The 19831-nt window shown below is 48.5% G+C and overlaps 3 protein-coding genes across 3 annotated transcripts; 1 reads left to right on the top strand and 2 right to left on the bottom strand.

Moving 5' to 3' along the window:
- Positions 1-823: 823 nt before the first annotated feature.
- Positions 824-1939, bottom strand: L3040_001718 (uncharacterized protein; the record flags this gene model as incomplete). The annotated part of the gene is made up of 3 exons (XM_007294392.2): positions 824-997; positions 1086-1722; positions 1836-1939. 3 exons carry the CDS (start codon positions 1937-1939, stop codon positions 824-826), a joined length of 915 nt encoding a protein of 304 aa, XP_007294454.2.
- Positions 1940-2844: 905 nt separating this feature from the next.
- Positions 2845-3872, bottom strand: L3040_001717 (uncharacterized protein; the record flags this gene model as incomplete). The annotated part of the gene is made up of 6 exons (XM_066156866.1): positions 2845-2853; positions 3195-3248; positions 3317-3410; positions 3528-3581; positions 3722-3798; positions 3861-3872. The coding sequence occupies 6 exons, from the start codon at positions 3870-3872 to the stop codon at positions 2845-2847; spliced, it is 300 nt and encodes a 99-aa protein (XP_066012875.1).
- Positions 3873-5240: 1368 nt separating this feature from the next.
- L3040_001716 (uncharacterized protein) lies at positions 5241-5741 on the top strand (the record flags this gene model as incomplete). The annotated part of the gene is made up of 1 exon (XM_007294390.1): positions 5241-5741. One exon carries the CDS (start codon positions 5241-5243, stop codon positions 5739-5741), a length of 501 nt encoding a protein of 166 aa, XP_007294452.1.
- Positions 5742-19831: the final 14090 nt, after the last annotated feature.

Raw genomic sequence — 19831 nt, 5'->3', positions numbered from 1 at the left:
GATAGCTAATGGCTAGTACGTAGAAAAACAGCCAGCCACTCCCTTAACCGTACCTACAAGGTAGGTAACTGGTCAATTCCAAGTGTGGAATTGGATACCAAGCTGGCTTAGTATAGTAGGAGTCGACCGTGTGAAAGAAAGCTGAAGGATGTACATACACACACAAACCTGCACACGCACACACGCACACACACATATATATACACACACATATATATACATATATATTCTCTCTCAACCAGAGCCGCCGCTCTACACTCTCCAACGAGTCCGATTCAGTGTGCAAAGAAAACCCCGCTAGCGATATCTTATCTACGGAAAACCAGCAGCCTATATACACGCTAAAATATAGATGAAAACACCATGAGAAAAGGAACAGAGAGAGAGAGAAGAGGCGATGAAGAGACCCTTGAAAGAGAAAATCCAGACTTTCAATGTATAGGTAAAGGAATGCGCATCATTATCATCGACATCGCTAGCTGAGAATCTCGGTGATCCATCCCATCCCGTCCCATCCCATCCCATCCTTCCCCATAATCTATCCATCAGAAGAATCAACGCCCTGAGAATGCAAATGCATGCATACATGCATGTAAAAGAAAGCCTGCCCGTCATTATCATTATCCCGTTATCCCATTATCCCATAACCCGCGTCTGGTATCTTACTCATCCCCGAGCACCGATGCAGCCATTAATGGCCATCATGGGCCGTCATCCACTGCGACTCCTCCGCCATAGGCCTGGGCCAGATACCATATCTCTTTGGTAGGTAGGTGCATCGAGGCTTTCCCATCAGATCAGCATTGTAGGATGCGCTCCCTCTCTACCAATCAGCAGCCCATCCGTTTTCCTCCAGAAACTCCTCGCACGCAAGCCGCAACGCCAGATTCGGCCTCAGATCCTCCACTCGGAGCGGCTCCCTCGTCAGCGGGTCGGTTGACGAGCGCCGGAGGTGTTCCATTATGCTGGACCGGTCGTACGATTGCCCGGTTTTGGTCTACCGTTTCCCTTTAGCCGCAGTCCTCCACTGGTATAGAGGTACCAGATGAAGAGAAAAAGGAGAGGGTATGGAGGGGGGAACTTACCACGACCGGGTCCACCATGACGGCAAACGTGATATTATCCACGCACCAATCCGGTACTGTCCTCCTCCGACTCTCCCCTTCCTTCCCGGCTTTCTCCCACACCTGGCGCACTTCCTCTTTCTTTGCCTCCCATTTCTTCTCTATCTCCGTACGCCTCTCCCCTCTATCGATCCCTTCCGCACTACTATCAAACTTCGAATCCAACCTCTCCACACCCTCTGCTCTGCCCCCTTCCAACCCCTCCAACTCCGCCCTCATCTCTCTATCCAACCCCCTCAAGACATCCCCTAACAACCCCTCCCTCTCCCTCTCCTTCTCCCGCTCCCGCATAGCCCACGCCTCCCCCTTACACCGTAGCACCAACTCCGTAATGACGCCCAGGCTGCTTCCGCCCTTACCCCCTGCCTGCAATTCCTCAACGCAGTACTTGTGCGCCAGCTTCGCGCTTTCCAGCGCCGGGATCGGGTTATGGAGCTCGATTTGCGCCTGCGCAAGTTGAAAGTGCGCTTTCATACTATGCGGTGAGAGGGCAATGGAGTGCATGGAGTTGGCGACCACGGCCGGGTAGTTGAGCAGCTTCAGGAGCGCGGTGGAGCGGTTGGTATAGAGAAGGGGGTTTTGGACGTCGTGCCGGATGCTGCGGCAGGAAAGGAGATCAGCTTTGCATTGGAGCGTAGAGCCAGAGGCAGAGGCAGAGGCAAAGGGACACAGTGAGATGGGAGGAGGAGGAAGAAGGGCGAAAGCACATACGCTTTCTCATAATAGGCCTCCGCGGCTACGTAATCCCCGGCTTGGAAGCATTTATTGCCCATCTCTTTGTACTCAAGCGCTTTCGCCGGGTCGTGGTTCGTCATCTTGGCCCAGCTTTCTTCCTTCCGTTCCTTTCCTTCCTTCCTTCCTTCCTTTCGTTTCTCGAGATGAATTATCCAAGGTCCTAGGTCTCGAAACCGATAAAGAGGAAGCGGAAATCGAAACCAGATTTACAATTGATGATCCTCTCCCTTCTGTCCTGCGCCTTGTCCCTTCCCGGTTTGTGATTGCAGTTCGGCTTTGCAGTCGATGTAAATGGTGGTTTGCTAGGAGGGCAAGTGAGCCGAGTATCCAATATACATGCGGAGCAAGCAGACAAAGACAGACGACAAGAAGATGAAAGATAGAAGGCAAAACATTGAAGGCAGAAGAAGGAAAAAGATGAGTCAAGTTTTAGATGAGCTGCCCGGAACAAAGTTAGTCCCCTACCTACCTAGGTAGATATTTACCTATCTCTTTGTTGTCGCAAGAGGGGTGGATTGCAGGTAGGGCTCAGCCTCGTCTGTTCGTTCGTTCGTTCGTATGAGCGTAAACTGGATGTAAGATATGAATGTTTTAGAATTGACTTATAATCTGAGAAAGCCTTTCAGAGGAGGAAGCATATGACGGAGAGATCTTCAAGTTTCAAGAGACGTGATTTTATGAGGGAAGAAGGTGAGTTGTCACGCAGCCGTGAACATCCGGCGGCCGGGCAGTCAGCCTCGTTATCGCCAAGGATGGAGCGTTTAGAAGATTCTCGAAGTAAGGATGATTACTCTCGTGACTGTCATCTTGGTGCTGATATTACAGAGTATGTTTGTTTGATAATTTGATGGTGCGGAAAGAGAGAGTTTTGAAAGATGTCTATAGCGTGCGGTTCTTTTGTACAGTGTATCTTACTTGCATCTCCTCTTCTCCACACTTCGCTCCAACCTTTCTGCCCTGTCCCAACCCAGTCGGTGCATGGCAATTAGAAGGGCTGTTGATATTTGTCAGCTTAAGTTCGAGAAGGAGGACTTTAGTCAAATCTGTTGGGCTTGAGGTTTGGGTCTCGGCTATGCCTTGTTGTCTGCTGCCGTCGAAGAGGGATGAGTGTTCGCCGCAATTGTAGCTTCCGTGTACCATTAGGGTCGAGTATTCGTGGATAGGGATGAAGTCAAGCAGATTCAACTATCCTTATGATCCTGACAGATCCATACTGATTCAGGGCCTTTGGAAAGAATTGCGACACTTGTAGCTTCCACGACCTATAGCAGGTTTCCACTTTACATCCAGTCCAGCTATCATGCAAGAGCTGACTCGAAGAAAAGATAAACCTACGTTATCAGAAGGCGGAATTTCCTTAACAAAGTGTGGTCCGATAATCGGAACTTTCTGCTTCATATCAGCTTGTCTGTTTCTTCTTCCTTCCCCTTTCCTTTCTCTCCGGGGGTAAAACGTACCACCATAATATCATTCCGCACCTTGGGAATCTCAGCAAAGAAAAACACAGCAAAGACACCTGCGACACCACCAAAAGCTCCGAGCGTCATGCCTCTGTTGTTTCATCAGCTCATGTTCTCTTCCGAGGTTCAGTTGCGTCGACAGATGGTATTGCATAGCGTGAGGTAACTGCAAAGAGGTATTGGGAGTAGCCGGGGGTGATGGGCGTACAGTCTCGTAGCATGCTTCATCGTCCACCCATTAATGTTCGGGTTCGTCTTGTATCTGCGGGTCAAATCAGCCTCGTCTCTTTTGATCCCTCTTCCTATCCATCTCTGTATCTCCTCCGTCTCTTTAACGTCTTTCCCCACTTCCATCCCTCAGATTGGCACCAAAATTCGTCTGGAATGGAAACGTGAGCGTACTTAGGACCGTAAGGACTCTTGTAAGTCTTGTAGCCGGGGGCCATCTTTGGCGGCGTGATGCCGGTGCTAGGGTGAAACTGCGCGCAAGAATATCAGCAGGTCGGGAGCGAGAGTGGTGGAAGGTAGAGGGTGTACATACTTCGCCAGACATATTGTTTGGAGGTTGTAGGAAGCCGGTGGGTGGCGCAATTGCGGTTGCGATTTTGCTGGAGAGGTGGTGATGAGGGAAGTGGAAGGCTCGGGTATTCTCGGCGGTGAGGAATTGTAGAGTCACGTGGCATAAAAACCGATTGAAGGCCCCGGAGATTGGGATATAACCAACGGGCGTCTACTTTCTGGCGTCTAGTTTCTGGCGTCTAGTTTCTGACGTCTAATCTCTGGCGTTTAATCTCTGGCCTCTTTGATTCCTACTCATCTCAAACGTTATTTATGGATATTGAATCTGTCACGTTTCTCTTGCAGGAGGAGCACCTTCATAGCCGCATGTTTTCTTTGCAGGACACACTCATCCCAGAGCCGAGAGACCTATATTTGTCCCTCATCAATCAACCAAACTTTCTCCTTTGGATGGCCTCAATCGATTCCATGCTTCCACCGTGAAATCTGTCTGCTTTATTCACAAAGACTTAATTTAAGCAGAGAACAATCACAAGTCCACTCTCATACAAATTGATCCATCGAGCAGCCAGCTCACGCTTCCTTCCATCTGCTTCCCAACAAAGAGCTCTTGAATCTTCCGTTCTCTTCACATTGACTGACCTCGCCGCACTATAATATATTCTGTCGTCTTGCAATATTGCCCCCTTCCTCCTCTTTGCTTTCATTCCCATTTCCATTCGCAATCATCACTCGCTCTGGATTCGCTGAGTGATATCTTCCTCCTCATTGGCTATTCCCCCTTCCCTTCCTCCGGTCCACCATCCTGGCGCATAATCATATCGGCCGAGGCCGAGATCCCCGATTCCCCGGTCCCGACCTGAACCGACATCATCAGAGAACCCCATCCCATCTCACCCCTCCTGGCAGCTGGACCGTGGAATAAATATACTTCACTTCTTACTTTTCAACCCAGTCGCGGTTACTTTCGCCAAAGAACCGATCCATCTCGCCACAAACCATCACCACCGAATGCAATCCCTCATCTTCCGCCCTGCTTAAACAGACCGAGGATACTTACTCGCGCCGCGGCCACCGACAAGCACTGTATGCACAACCACGACATCAATACGTGCTGAAGATCCGGCACCGTAAACACAAACCCGACTTTTGGGAAAGAGGCGCAGACCAAGCCTGCCGAGCTGCTTTTGCAACGCAGATCACACAGGCGTGAAAGTTTTACCGTGCATATCTATCCACCCGCCCCGATTTCTCAAACCCAAGATATAAGATACAGTATTCCCATCTCGGATCCCTTCTACGAACGAAAGTCAAGAGAATATACGCATCTAGCGAACGCAACAGAGAACACAAGAGGAACGTACACATGGAGCGCCGCCTACCCGCAGACTCCGATCCCATAATGCCCACCCAACTCCCCTTCTTCTCCAACTTCCTCGCCGCCTTCCGCGCACACTCCGCGATTCAAACTTCTAAAGCCGCATCGAGCTCCTCCTCAGCATCCCCTTCGTCCTCTCAAGCAACCTCTTCCTACACTACCGCATCCTCGCCTTCGCAACCCCGCCAAATATCCTCCTCGACATCAACAAGTACGTCAAAACCCGGCGCCACCACAGCCCTCACATCCCTTCACTCCCCCCGCACGCACTCCACATCTCCGCTCTCTCACTCCCCGGGCTCCCCGGCCGCAGAAAAAGAGGCGGTACAGCAGGGACGGTACATGGCGAGCAGAAACCGGCGGGGCAGCGATAGTTCGAGCGAGGGGTTCCGAGATGTACTGGGCGCGGAGAAGTGGTATATCGGTGGCCGGACGGCGGGAGGTGAGGAGCGCTACTTCAAGCTGGGTGTTGTGAGAAGGAAGGGGAGCAGGGACCGCTTGAGCCTGGATAGGCTGAGTTTGTGATGAGGACGACGAACGGAGAAGAAGTGATTGGTAAAGAGAGCTAGCTGAGCGTTAGATGGTATGAAACGAACGAGCTACGAAACAAGATTTACGAGGATGGCCAGGCATGGGCTATAGATGGAGACTGGGACGTGGCCCGATAGCAGGTACACATTTGCGATAGACATGTCTTCAGCGGTAGACGAGACTTGTATACGACTGGACTCTGATGACCCAGTCACTATACAAGCATCGCGGCTAGGGCTTGGCGTTTGGGCAATGGGAAATGGACAGGACTCGAGACTGAGGCTTTAGGATAGAGATTTGAGATTTAAGACCTTGCCATCAGATATTGCGTACCTATATATATATATAACAATAAAGACACGCAGAGAGAAGACACCTCATTCCAACCTTCACGGATCTGTCTGCCAGCTAAGCTTACATAATATAAAATGCTCGCAGGTCTGTACATTACTCGCCTTTTCTTTTCTTTTCTCCTCTTTTCTTTTTTCTCACCGCCGTTGTTTCTCCACTATCTTTTCACCGTCAAAAAATGTTTTTGAATAGAATATGGCTCTTGGCTTGCGTTACAGGTGAATTCATATTTAACTATATTGTACTGTATTCTGCACCTTGTGTTTCCTTGTAAATTATTTTGTTATTTATCACGCGCTATACGGGCAGGCAAGATGATGAAGAGCATCTTTTCCGAGATAACAGCGAAGCTACATACAACGCCGATACTAATACCTGGTTCTAATGAAAATGAAGACTCTAGCGATAACCATTACGCAGAAATCCTTGTAACTGTTAGATACAAGATTCCAAGCTTCCTAACCTTTTTAGAAAATTCGAAAGCACGAAAGGGCAATTCGCGCTGTTATTGAGAGACTAGACTTGGCAGCATCTGCTGATCAGCGATAAGGCACCTACCTACCTCTTCGTGCTGGCCGTAGTGCTAACGGGATTTGCCGATGATAGTAAGGCTGAATTCAACATTGTCAAGCGCGTAGTAGCTGTTGTCAGGTGGGAGGGAGACTTTCCGCGCGCGGTGGCTAGGGGTTGGCTTACCTTGCGTATATATCTATACATACATATTCGTAAGCTTACCCTCGATTTTTCTTCTCAACTACTGTGTTCCCAGAAGTGCGTTTCTCAAGCGCTGTTAATGAGAATGCAGAACTACTGCCCGTCCATCACACGGAGCGCAGACAGAAATGTTCCAGACAGCGTTGAGAACTCGATTGAGATGGTAGGTGAGTAAAGAAGCTTGCTTGCTGGGTATCGCTAATTGGATCTTCCTCTCCCATTTACTCTGTAATGCGTTTCAATCCAGGAAGAAAGGAAAGAGGTAAAGGAGTAGGCAGATATCCTCGATCTAGAAACCTCGTGGGTAGCTGGAGCTTTAGAGTGCATGTAACCTTGACTTCGTTGGAAAAGAAGATCGGTTAAGATCAATCGAATTAAAAGAGCTCCAGAAAAGTACGGCTAAACGACTCGGGGACGCAGAAATCGTCTTGGGAGTTTTCCGGCTGGTGATTTGATATTGCGTATATTCAGGCTTATGCGTTATCTCTCTCTCTCTCTCTCTCTCTCTCTCTCTCTCTCTCTCTCTCTCAACCGGCGGTCTAAGGGAGGTTTCTTCGCCCTCCGGTATACAAGTGTCTTTCGGACTTGTTGTTATTTCATCTTTTTCTATCGTGGATACTATGCTATTGCTAATACTATCGACATCAATTACTGCCGTCGGTATTTCCACTGCATTTCAAATGTAGATAATCTTCAGTATTGGATTGGACGGGCAAGTAGCAGAGTGAGGGCCATATTACACGTAAAGAAAGTTGATTACCAGATATACATGGTGTCCAGATCTTTTATGACATTCTCGACAGTCGAGGAAAAAAGCCCAGAACAGCTGAGTCAATATTCTTCTTTGCATTGAACCTGATAAGTGGTCAGATTAAGACCCAAGAGGTATTATATACAAACCAATTTTGTCGAAAATGCGTAATACATGATTGAGCAGCGAATTTTGGTAATTAAATACGGCTAGACTGGAGTATAAAAATGGAATGGGATGGTTTTTTTTAGCGCATTTCAAACCCATTTGTTTAGCTGTACAAGTCCCGCTCACCATCCCTATCTAGCTGCTGTAATCCAAATACTCATAGTACCAACTCGAATTTACAAAATCGAATCCTCTCAGAAGCCGTCGAGGAAACCTTTAACTTTTATCTCACATCGGTCTATATCGTTCAAACTTTAAATACGTACCCAAGCGGCACTGGTATCATACTATCAAGCGCACAAGTTCCTCTTCAGACCCCTTCACATCATTTTTCCTTTTAGTCAATCAGATTTTTTCATCTCTCTCTCTCATATCACTCTTCAAATCTCGCCAGCGTGCTTCTCGAGGAGTGATTACCATCTAGACACCCGCAAAAGGAAAAAAAAAACACATCCCTCAACCATATAACACCCGCAACTTAAATACCAATTCAGCAGCTCCCCTATCTCTGCAAGCGGATTTATATATTAACTTCAATCAACCGATATCCACCATCGTTCCGCAATTCACCAGCCACGAAGACAATCGACCACGATCGATAATGCATATCGTGAAAGCATCGCCCGAATATCAATACCTATATCGCAACCGCGCCGTACTTAAATGATGACAAATGCCCCAGAATTACTTTCGGACCGGCTTACAGAAAGCGATCGCGAGAAAAGCAAAACCGCAATATTTGGACGCGTAGGAATACGACGAGAAGTTCGCTCACGCCCCGCGAACACACTCACAAAAAAAAATAAAAAATAAAAAATAAAAGACAGATACAAACCTACAGTACAAGCAATGATAACGAGAAACGAAAAAAAAAAAAGGGGGGGGGGGGCAGCACCGATCGATTCTTCAGACTGTTTGCTGCTGCCAACAACCCCTTTTGCTGCCAATTCTCGAAATTCTACGGGTCGAAAGCACCGCCCCTATCTCATCCCCCAGTTCTCTCTGCATGAACTGCCTTTTTTCGAAGTGAGAGGAGAAAATAAAAGATGGATCTTCGACTGTCCTCCTCTGAGCTCTCGGGATCCCTCTCTCGTCAACGCTCTACTTTTGGACGCGGATACGTGTATGATGGCCAGCTAGCTACATAGCTAGATATCTTCGAAGCAGTCACCACTACACCTTCTCGGTATCATGATTCAAGAATTCGAAATTGCGTATTGCTGGGAGAACTAATCAGAACAGAAAATGGCTTGTCTAAATATATCCGCTGAGTAGTGATGGATCGTCACTATTATCGGTAAAGCTTTGGTTGGTTGTCGTTGATGTCCGCGGCTAGCCTCGCTTATACGCTTAAGCGATTAATCGATTGATTGATTGATTGATTGATTGATTGATTGATTGATTGATTTCACTTGCTCCGAGTCACGCCGGGAATGTAGAGATAGGCATTGCAGTAAAGGACAAGAATTCCACTTGTCTTTAAGCATTCATTCATTTCAATGGATCACTTCAATGAAATCTACCGTACACCCTTCCGAAACTAACGTGATTCTGCGAAGCGAATATCAAAAAATTATTTAAGTATCATATCTATCCCGGCAAAATAGCTTGTGCGAACTTTTCAACAAGAATGGTCGGGTTCGCCGAAGATATTCAATCGGCGCAAGCAAAGCAAGATATCATTAACGGAAGCTTCCGCAGGTAATTTCGTAGCTCGCTCCAGGTGTCGGTTTCTAATCTTTCCAACCATTTTCTTGGTACGAGATTCTAATTGTAAAATCTCGCATTTTTTGCCGTGATGACTTGCGTTGCGTCAAAGTGAAAGTGAAAATGAAACTGGAAGTGAAAGTGAGTGAAAGTGAGTGAAAGTGAGTGAAAGTGAGTGAAAGTGAGTGAAAGTGAGTGAAAGTGAGTGAAAGTGAGTGAAAGTGAAAGTCAAACTGCTTGAATCGGGGAAGGCTTCAATGGCGGACGCCGGATTGATTTCACCCCCCACAGCCCGGCCGCTTCATCGTGCAACGAAGATACGCGTGGCGCGGAGCTTGTATAACTGGAGGTGTGAGGTCATCATGCCTATTCGGGTGCCTGGCGAGAAATCTATGGCCTAAAGAAGGAGGGAAAAAGGGAGGGAAGACAGAGGCTTAGGAGTATATCTCCTTATTCAGCTTCGAAGTTGATCATGAGGGGCGGTGAGAGGGCCTGGTCGAGGAGGTCCTTTGTTGATATTGACATTGCAGCTTCGTTCCGTCAATTTACCTTACAGGATGCGGATGCTGCGGGTGAGAAGGCACAGCATTGCAGCGATGGTGTCGGTGAGCAATAGGGACTTAATGCTGGCTGCTGGCTCCTGGGGTGGGCTTGGCTCAAGCTCAGAGGCTGAAATAATCTCGAGCTCGAACTCGGGTAAGTGGGAGGCGTGGGCTTGCAGGAACATGAAGGGGTTATAGTTCGTTGGCGGGTAGGAGGCTGATCTCCGGGGAGAGGAGGACCGACTGGGAACTTGCGCAAGAGGGAGCATCGTAGAGAAAAAAAGCTAGGAGGAGATGACTCCTGCAGCGCTGTGAAGTACCGCTAACATACGCCCCTGCTTGCTTGCTTCCCGCAAACGTAGAGAACCGGTGTCTTCGACGTCTGCTGATGGATGAGGTAAGCTTGGGAGAGATATCGATGACGGATGAGGTTTTCAATCTAGCGGGCGGCCTTGTAGGGGGGCCCCCGAATGAGGCACATAGGAATAGGTAGATTGCGGATCTATTCTGATATGCTATTGAGGAGTTTTCTGAACCTTTCCAGCTTTCCAAGCGGGATTTACGAAGTACAATGAACGAAGATGCCACATGACAATGGCCTGATAATGACCACATTCCGCGCCTCGGATGAAGACTCTGGTTGAACAATGTTGTCGGAAATGGAAGTAGTTAACCAGATTCTGATATTTGGCATGTTTCGTGTCCACGACACGGATCCCAACGCCTTTCCAGACGCAGGCCCGTGAACTGGGGATTGTGCTCACATGCCCTCCGAGAACGCGAGGTAACAGATGATAGATGCGAGACATGAGATATCTCGAGGGAGAAAGGCAAAGTCCAAATCCGTAGAGAGTCGATCTCAGAAATTTCAATATATCTGGCATGAGCTGTGGTTTAAGTGGACCGGCTCGGGGTCTATATCCAAATGGAAAGTGAATTTACCTACCGGTAGCTCTGTCTATCTTGGCTTGCCTTTGAGTAAGGGCAAGTAAGGAGATAGACTTCACCGATCAGCCGCTGATGTTATGACATTGAGGCTTTTCGGCAACCGGTTATTGGCACGAGAATGATAGGCTGTAGGTAGCATGGTCAGAGCTGAAGCCTGTACCTAGCCTATGCTCCGTTTCGAACCATCTATCCCCGTCCCGATTCTTGCATGGCATTGGTTCCTACAGGAGCTTTGAGCCGGTGACGGTGACGATGAAGATGAGGGCCACCAGACAATCTGGAAGCCCTGTTTTTCTCAGCTATCGTGCTACCCGGTCAGGGAGTAGCGGTAGCGAAACGCTTTTCGCTTGATATGAACGGGTATTTGCCGCTGAGATAGGAATGAGCTGGGAAAGAGGTTGTCAACTGTAGCCGGATGGTAAGACGTCGCCGATTGCTTGCTCCGCTATCATAAAGAGAGATCAGGGCGAAGTGAAATGAGGCGGAGTCGCTAGTGGACTGCGTAGTCCATAGCTTAGAAGGGGGCCGGCCACTTGACCCCTCATGTGACTTGGTCACTTGGATCCCATTTCTACTTGTAATACCCCGATCTTCTTTCTATCTGGGCATCAAAAGCAAAATCGAAGTCTATGTCAAAATCCCGCAAAGATAGAGTCAATGCAATAGCAGAATCGAACCTCCATGCGTCAGCTTCGTGCAACAAGGCCGTCTGCTGCCCGTTTTCGACGAACCATTTCTCTGACAGCACATCTTGCACTTTGCAGCTTGCATAGACAGCATAGAACAGCGCCTCAGAGTCATTATGCGTGGGCGTGGCCGAGGCCTTCCTGCATTTGGGCCTCATTCTATTCCCAACCGCTTCAGATTGATATGCCCCCAGGCTGCCTTTCTCCTTAACAAACAAGCGAGATGAACCCCCATGTCACGATGAATTATGCCCGATGCGCCTCCCCTTACCTTTCCAGGCCACCTCACTCTGTTTCTGCTGCCGCTTCTGCGCTGCCGCTACCTTTGCCTCTGAAATAATGACCTCTACTCTCTGCCCTGCCCTCTCTGCTTCGGCCTGAGTCTAGACCATGAATGGAATGCGAGCTCCTGGTCCGAGCAGCATTGTTCATCTGACGTCTGTTCGGCAAGTCGTTGACGCCAGCCAGCGGCTACGCACATGAGATAGAATAGGGGGATCCATCCGTTGAGGATTGCTAGCTGTGGGCACTCCAGGGCTAACATGAACAGACGGTTACGTTGCCTGCAGCGTCCCCGTTCATCGGATTGACTCGCTATCGTCGCCTAATACCTTGCTATCACGGACTTTGATGGTGTTGAGGAGCAAGCCTTGATGACCCAGCAGCACTTTGACCAACCCGGCCCTGGCTCACTTCACTTCACCTCACCTCACCTCATCTCACCCATGTATCGATCAGGGTGCAACAGTGGGGTGCGTACGAAGCCGGCACCAAACGCCATAAGGGACACCAGATTTTCAATTCCGGCATCGAGAGGAACGGATGGGATCTCCGGCCATTGACATGGCGAGGGAAGGAGACGACCTGGAATTGAGGTTACGCGACAGGTAGCCGCGTGATAGGAATGGGTCTTCTCAATGAGCTGCAGATGAAAGCAAACACGAGCTTCCAGCTTCGCACTTGGGCTGGCAGCAATCCATTCCCTCCGTCAACCGCCTCCTCAGGCAAGCAGATCTGTGCCTCGCCATCTTGCGTGCTGCATCGTGGTCTGGTCAGCTCAGCATGAGTGCGCACCCTCCCGCGGTCTGTGATCTCTCCGAGACAGCGGACTGGACTTGAGTGGACTAGGTAGGCCTGGGAACCTCAGGCGAGGAAGCAGGAGGTGTATAGTTCACCGTCCATAGTTCACCGTCCATAGTTCACCGTCCATAGTTCATCGTCCATAGTCCGTTGTCCATTGCTCATGGCTTGGAAGGGCATTATTCAATAGTCTTGGGGCTACTCATGCCGTACGACGTATACAGAGTAGGCGTGGACGGCGGATAGTTCGTGAGCTCGGGGGGAGGAGTTCGTCCGCTTCTCTGGAAGGCGGTGGGATCCGGGGGGTGTTGTTGCACTGGAAGAAGGTTCGTCGGGAGTGACATTGGGACCTGGGACTTGTGGAACATATGGATATACATGGATACGAAGATACGTAATGAGATATGTCGATACCGCGTTGATGACTTGAAGCGTGAGGTGAAGGAAGGATGCGTGGGGGAGGTGAAGGAGGTAGAATGGAGTGTGGGTAGTGTAGATGCTAGAGACGAAGCGGCAAGTAGCGAAGATGATCTCGACGGGCAGGGGCAGCGACATCTCGGCCAAGAAATTCTTCGGTTCCTCGCTGTTCTGTTGTCATTGCCGCCACTCGAGCAACTCTTTCAACGCAAGTCAAGCCAAGCCCCCCGTTTCCATCTCCGTCTTGATCAAAATTACGGCCCTGTACAGTATCCCCCTTCTCAATCCAATCCCATCCAATCCAGTCCAATCCAATCAGCAGCGCCTATCTCCAAGTCTCCAAGTCTCCAAAAGCCCATCCTCCGCTCACCGACTTATTCAAGTACGTATGTACAGCTGTAGGTGTATATATATATAATTTATATATACCTATATACATATACATATATACCCATATATCTTAATGTTTAAAATGAAGAAATCAAAAAGATAAACAAACAAATAATATAAGCGAATAAATCAACCTCGCCTTGCAATTGCCCAATGCCGATGCGGATAATAACAGCTAATGCCGTACCACCCGCGGCGTGGACAAGGAAGAGAAGGAATAGAAAGAGAAGAAGAAACAAAGAGGTGGGCTGTCATCTCGCACAAGATTCCTTTACATGCGCGATGTCATGCTGCGGGTCGGTGCTGCTTGCTGCCTGTTGATTACTGCTGCCTGTTGATTACTGCTGCCTTTTGTGTGACGGATGGATCGATTTATACGTGGAAAGAAGTTGGAGGAGGGGGGTGGGGGTGAGGGATGAACGAATAGGATAGATACCGGTAGATAGATGGATAGATCGAACTTCTGTCTAAAACTATTCGATTGGTTCAAAATACATCTCCGCGCCGTTGTCTGTCATTTGCTGATTGCCACTTGGTTGATCCATTTAATCTATTCGGACGAGCTAGAGAAGGGAAAAAAAAGGCAGAATAGAAGATCTATTCAATCAAACCGATACGAAAATTCGTACCTAAAATCTATTATAAATCGCTATTAGATTTAAACGCATCAATCAGCCAGGCAGTTTGTCAGGTAGTCCAGCCAGCATGCTAACTAATTACCTCTATAACCATTTCTCTACACTTAGCTGCTTATTCACTTAATTACCTACTCACTTTGTAACGTCTCGCCAAGATCATCAATATACAGAATGTAATGAAATTCAATCCATTCCAATAAAAACAAACTGCAAATTTACTAACCCCAATCCCAGAATTCAATCCCTCCACTCACGGTTGATTCGATAACCAATCGAGAAACCTCATTTTATAATTCTCGTTATAAAAACGTAACTATGAAACGTCAGAGAATACATATATCATCTATCCATCCATCCATTATTACTATGTAAAAAGGGATCCAGCCAGCTGAAAAAGACGCAACAGCAACAGATCCCGACACACGCATACTCCGTAGAGGGAAAAAAGGAAGAAGCGGGAGAGAAAGTAGGTATGCGGAAGCAAAAGTATTTACTTACTTAATTCCGTTGTCGGTGCGGCTACTTGCATCAAAGAGCTACGGAGTATGCGCGCATGCGTGCATGCTTCCATCTACCCATGTATATGTTAAAGTGAGCAATGCCTGGCTTAATTCGCCCGGCTGGCTCGGAAGTATCAAAATCTGCAGGTAAGCGAAACGAAGCCAGCTGGCTGGCTGGTCTGCCTCTGCTGGGTATTTATTTAGCTACCTACCTAAACAGATAGACAAGTGTTGCAGCTTAAGAAAATTGCTGTTTACTTTAGCATCAGTGTTTACCCATCTTCAATCTCTCTCTCTCTCTGTCTCTCTGTCTCCTGCTCTCTCTCTTTTCTGTGGAAGCAAACAAACAAGCTAGCAAGCTAGCAAGCAAGCAAACAAGCAAGCAAACCTTTCCCTTCCTTCCCTCCAGATCTCAAAAACTTGGATCGGTGAGAACTTAAGAAAGACGGGAACGGGGGTTTGTAATATACCCAGCTCGCTGGCCATGGATCAAAACGTACGACTGCTACGTTTGCTTTTACTTTTATTTTTATTTTTGATCTGGCCGAACCGCCTGCAGCCGTACGCAACTAAGCGAACGATTGACCTCTCCGCAAGGCTGCTTTTTTCTTCCCCTTTAACTGTCTATCATTATTGTTATTGTGATTTTTATAACTATGAATGCCGTCATCGGTAAGTTATAATATGGGAGAGGAGATTATGTTATATGCGTGCCTGGTGTGCAGTCACTTGATACACATACACATCTATACATATATACACATATGTATGGACCACTCACTCACTTACATAGCTCTCACAAAAGAACGAGCAAAGGCCAGCCTGAAGCTAAAGCTAAGAGACAGAAATTGGAATGCCGTTTCAAGCAGAGGCATTCTTAGATACGAGTAAAGTAAGCTATGAAATTTTCAAAGGCCTGCTTTACCTACTTGCTTGCCTGCTTTGTTTGTATCGGTTAACGTTTCTACCCGCTGCATCCACGCATGCGCGCATACTCTTCAAGCTCTCTCTCTCCCAGCCTTGCTTGCTACCTGCTTGCTCCACGATAATAACATCCCCCACTGATTGGTCCCTTCCCTTCTTTCTCTTTTCTCGTCTCTTCCCGTACGGTACTGTACTCTAGCTGAGACGTCCATTCAATGGCGAGTAGAATTCATGACTTTCAGGTAATCTCTAAATACTCTAAACCGCTTTTACATAATAAGCACCTTTGCTTTGCAGATTCTAGAGCCTAGTCCAGTTGAAGATATCCCTATCCCTGCTGGTTTGAATTCAAGCTCAGCTCAGCTCAACTCAGCTCAGCAGCTCGCAATCTCAGATTTAAGAGCGCTGCAATCCAGGATCTCCCGGCCTTTAGGATATCCTATCCTCCCTCTGGACGACGGCGATGGGCGGTGAAAGGAAGAGCGACTGTAGCTACGACGAGCGAAAGAAAGGTCAGACTTCCTTCGTTTCAGCCTAGGGCTAGAATAAGATTCGCTTGATTGATTGGCCGGCTGGCTGCTTGCTTGCTTGAGTTTGAGCTTGAGCTTGAGCTTGAGCTTGAGCTTGAGCTTGAGCTTGAGCTTGCCCGGGCTTGATTGCCTGCTTAACGTGAATTGGCTTGCTCATCCTGGCTGGGGAAAAGTGGAGTCGGAGAAGATGATCGCCGTAGAAGCTACAGGGCCGGGGGAGATCCACCAGGGGTCGTACAGTGCAGCAGAGCAGAGCACAACAGGGCAGAGCGGGTACAGTAGGTATATTACAGCATATGATGATAGTATAGTGCGGGAGGGGAGGGAGGGGCGAGGGACGCTTACAGGCCAGGCAGGCAGGCTGTTTGAGGGTGTGGGCGGAAGGGATTATGAGATAGGTAATGTATGGGGGTTTTTTTTTGTTTGTTTGGTTTGATTTGGTTTATACGATGGGTGTCAGAGCGGATGGGCATGTGGAGGAGTGGAGTTGGATGGGATTATCGAAGCTGGCTGGCTAGCTGGCTACCATATGATCGATCCCACACGGTCATATCATATCATATCATATGATCGTGAACGTGATCGTGATCGTGATCGATCAACCTCGGGATACAGCGAGTATACCGAGGTCAGCAAAGTCAACAAACAAGTAAACAAGTGTTTTCCGAAAGGAAGAACAAAAAATAACTGACTAACTAAAGCAGCTAAATTATCATGTGTAGCGAGCTAGCTAAACGATCTCTTATCTCGAGCGGCTGTGCATCTGTGATGGATAGGTATCCGAGACAGACAACGCCAGTGCAGTTTATCGATTTATGGTTTCGGCATTCGCGAGGCCGAGCAAACTGTCAAGTACCACCGGTAAGCTTACGCTTAGCCCCGGACGTCCCCAGAGCAGAACCTAGCTAGGTACAGTCGGAGGGGCGCTAGGACTAGGACTCGGACTGGGAGTAGGACTGATAGGACTGGTAGGACTAGGACTTGGACTTGGACTAGGACTAGGACTAGGACTAGAAGTGGCGCAGTAGCAGGCGGGCAGACAGATAGTCAGTCAAGCTCCAGCTAGGCTGTTACCCCACACGCTAGCTAGTGTAGTTAGTTCATCGACACAGAGATCGCTACTACTGAGCTAGCCAGGAAGTCATTCAGGCAGTTAGTCTGTCAGACAATGGAACTGAGAATGAAGAATTTGATCGATGTCAATGCTGAGGGGAGGAGGAAGAATAAGAATAAGAAGTGAGTTACGACATTTAAAAAGTCCCGTGATTGGCAGCCAATAGTTGCTTATTGAGTTTTGATTGTTTACTATTATATCGCTCTACGAAGTATGCATAGATACACACCTACATACATTACCTCTATAGATAGAAGCTATACTGACTGACATAAGGGGACTTCAATCACATCACGTAATAAACATAGTTCCTCAACTCTCGGGTCACTAGATCAAGAATCTCATGTATCCACTAGACGATAGATAGAGATAGACAGAGATCGAGGTCAAGAAAACACATGTCCAGCCCCCATTCACCGGAACGAGCGATCCAGGAGTGAGTGAGGCTGATCGATTTGCATCGCAGCGCTGCGTACGTGCCGTGCAGCAGTAGCCAGACCAGTCCAGGCCAGTCCAGGCCAGCTCATGCCAGACTCAGCTTAGGTCTCTCGGGAGCGATGCCGGATTCCACTTAGAACACCCCCCGCTACCACCCTGCACTGCACCGTGCCTGCAGAGCAAATACGAGTGATCGATCACATTCTGGATATCCCCTCTCCCATCCATCTATATTTCTATATTTCTATATTTCTGTCTATCTATATGTCTACCAGGCTGCACTGCACTGCGCGGCGGTGATCCGTGTACGCTGGATGGCTGCTGGGTTGGATCATGTTGAGGTTTGATTTTAATTCTACTCTATTGTACTTTGACCTCACTAACTATTCATCACTACCCCATATTAACTGCACGTGTCTGATTTATCGGAGAGCAAAGGGCGGCGGACTGTTACAGATACTAGATGCGAAGCGATACCTGGGGAAGAATGCATCCGCTTAGCTTAGCCTGGTTAACTAGTAAAGTAAATAAAGTATCTTGGACCCCGAGACCTAACCGCAACTCCCCTCACCTCTCCCTTGTAATTGTTTAAATTCCGTGCGCGGATTAGCGCGCGTGTGGTCTATGGACATGGATATGTAGATACATGTACGTGTATGTATGGTACATGTATGGTAATGGTGTGGGTTATGGGTCGGGTATGGGAAGGGACGCTGCGTCGACGGGACGTTTGCTTTGCTAGCTTTGTTTTGCTTTGCTTTGCCTCTTTCTCTCTCTCTCTCTCTCTCTCTCGCCCCTCGCCATATGATCCATGATCCATGATCCAATTTCTCGATCTATTCTCTCTCTGCGCAACGACTGGCTGTTTCTATCTGCTTGGCGGGCTGCTTGCTTGCTAGGGCAGGCGCAGGCTACCTTACTTTTACTTTCCTCTCTTCCCTGCATCGTTGCCTGGAGTCTCGTGCTTTGTGCGGCTTAATTTGAGCCTGAGCTTTCCTGCATTGGTCTTGGGGACTAAAGATCTGTCAAGGGGATCTTCTTGAAGCTATGCTTTGTATGGATGTATGTATGCTGAGGTACGTCAGGTCGAGGGTACCTCAGCTTAACGCTTCCGCAAGTCTAACCCGGAAGCTAACTACTCCGGGAACAAACTCTGGCTTGAGGGAGATGAGGAAAGAGTGAGAGTGAGAGAGTATGAGGGAGAGGCGCAGATGGAAGGGAGCTAGTGATAGAGTTAGTGGTTCGGACAGGGCAGGCCAGGCCAGCCAAACCAGCCAAACCAAACCAAAGCGAACCGAATCCTGGATCAGATCTCCTGTCGTGCGAGGGCTTCGATGCAATGCTTGTCTGCGGGCTCCGGCTGTCAATCATTCATTCCCTCCCTCACTCATCCATCCAGTCTCAAGGCAGGCAGGCAGGCAGGCAGGCAGGCAGCCAGCCAGCCAGCCAGCCAGATGTGATGCAATGCAATGCGCAAAACAAAACCTCGAGCTTGCTTAGTTCGCGCTCGCGCTCGAACATGAAGAACGAGAAGAAGAAGAAAAAATCGCTCCCCCAATAGGATAGATATAGTTCGCCATGGATACTCGAACATCATCGAGTCTCTTCTCACCGTAACCTATCTCTCTTTTTCTCTCTGGCTTTCAGCTTTGACTTCCCGAATCCCTACACCACATCAGGCTTTGCTACATAACTTGACTTGTCCGGTACTTTCCCCAAGTGCTCTTCCTTGTCTCTGCTTGCGCAACAGAGCGGAGCCATCTCCATCAGATTTTAGTTCTCGACGAGTCACTTCTTGTGTTTCCCTACCAGCGATCCAATCTCGGTCGTTCTCTGGAGGCCAGAGCTCGCCTCTCTTCTCCTCCCCTCTCCAACGAAAACGAACTAAACTCCACCGGGATCTTCTAACGGAGACGAGACTATACCAGACCAGGTATGCTAATGCCATGCCCTGCCATGTTCCCATCTCCTAGTCCCTTAGTTCCAAGGCTGCGATGAAGGTTGTATGTTGCATTGTCACGCATCTTCAACCTTCACGTCTCCAAGGCCACCGGCGTCCAGGTCCAGAGCTAGGGCCAGGTCCACGTCCCCAAGTCGCCGACGTGAACCATGCAACAATGGCAATGGGGGCGGTAGCTGATGCGTACAGACCCATCGATCTATCTCTTAGCTCGAACACCCAGAGA

The sequence above is a fragment of the Drepanopeziza brunnea genome (genome assembly GCF_022702325.1).
Source record: "Drepanopeziza brunnea f. sp. 'multigermtubi' strain 214-2 chromosome Unknown ctg2, whole genome shotgun sequence".
NCBI classification, from domain to species: Eukaryota; Fungi; Ascomycota; class Leotiomycetes; order Helotiales; family Drepanopezizaceae; genus Drepanopeziza; species Drepanopeziza brunnea.
The sequence above is the reverse complement of the archived record's forward strand: the minus strand, read 5'-3'. Positions and strand labels throughout refer to the sequence as shown.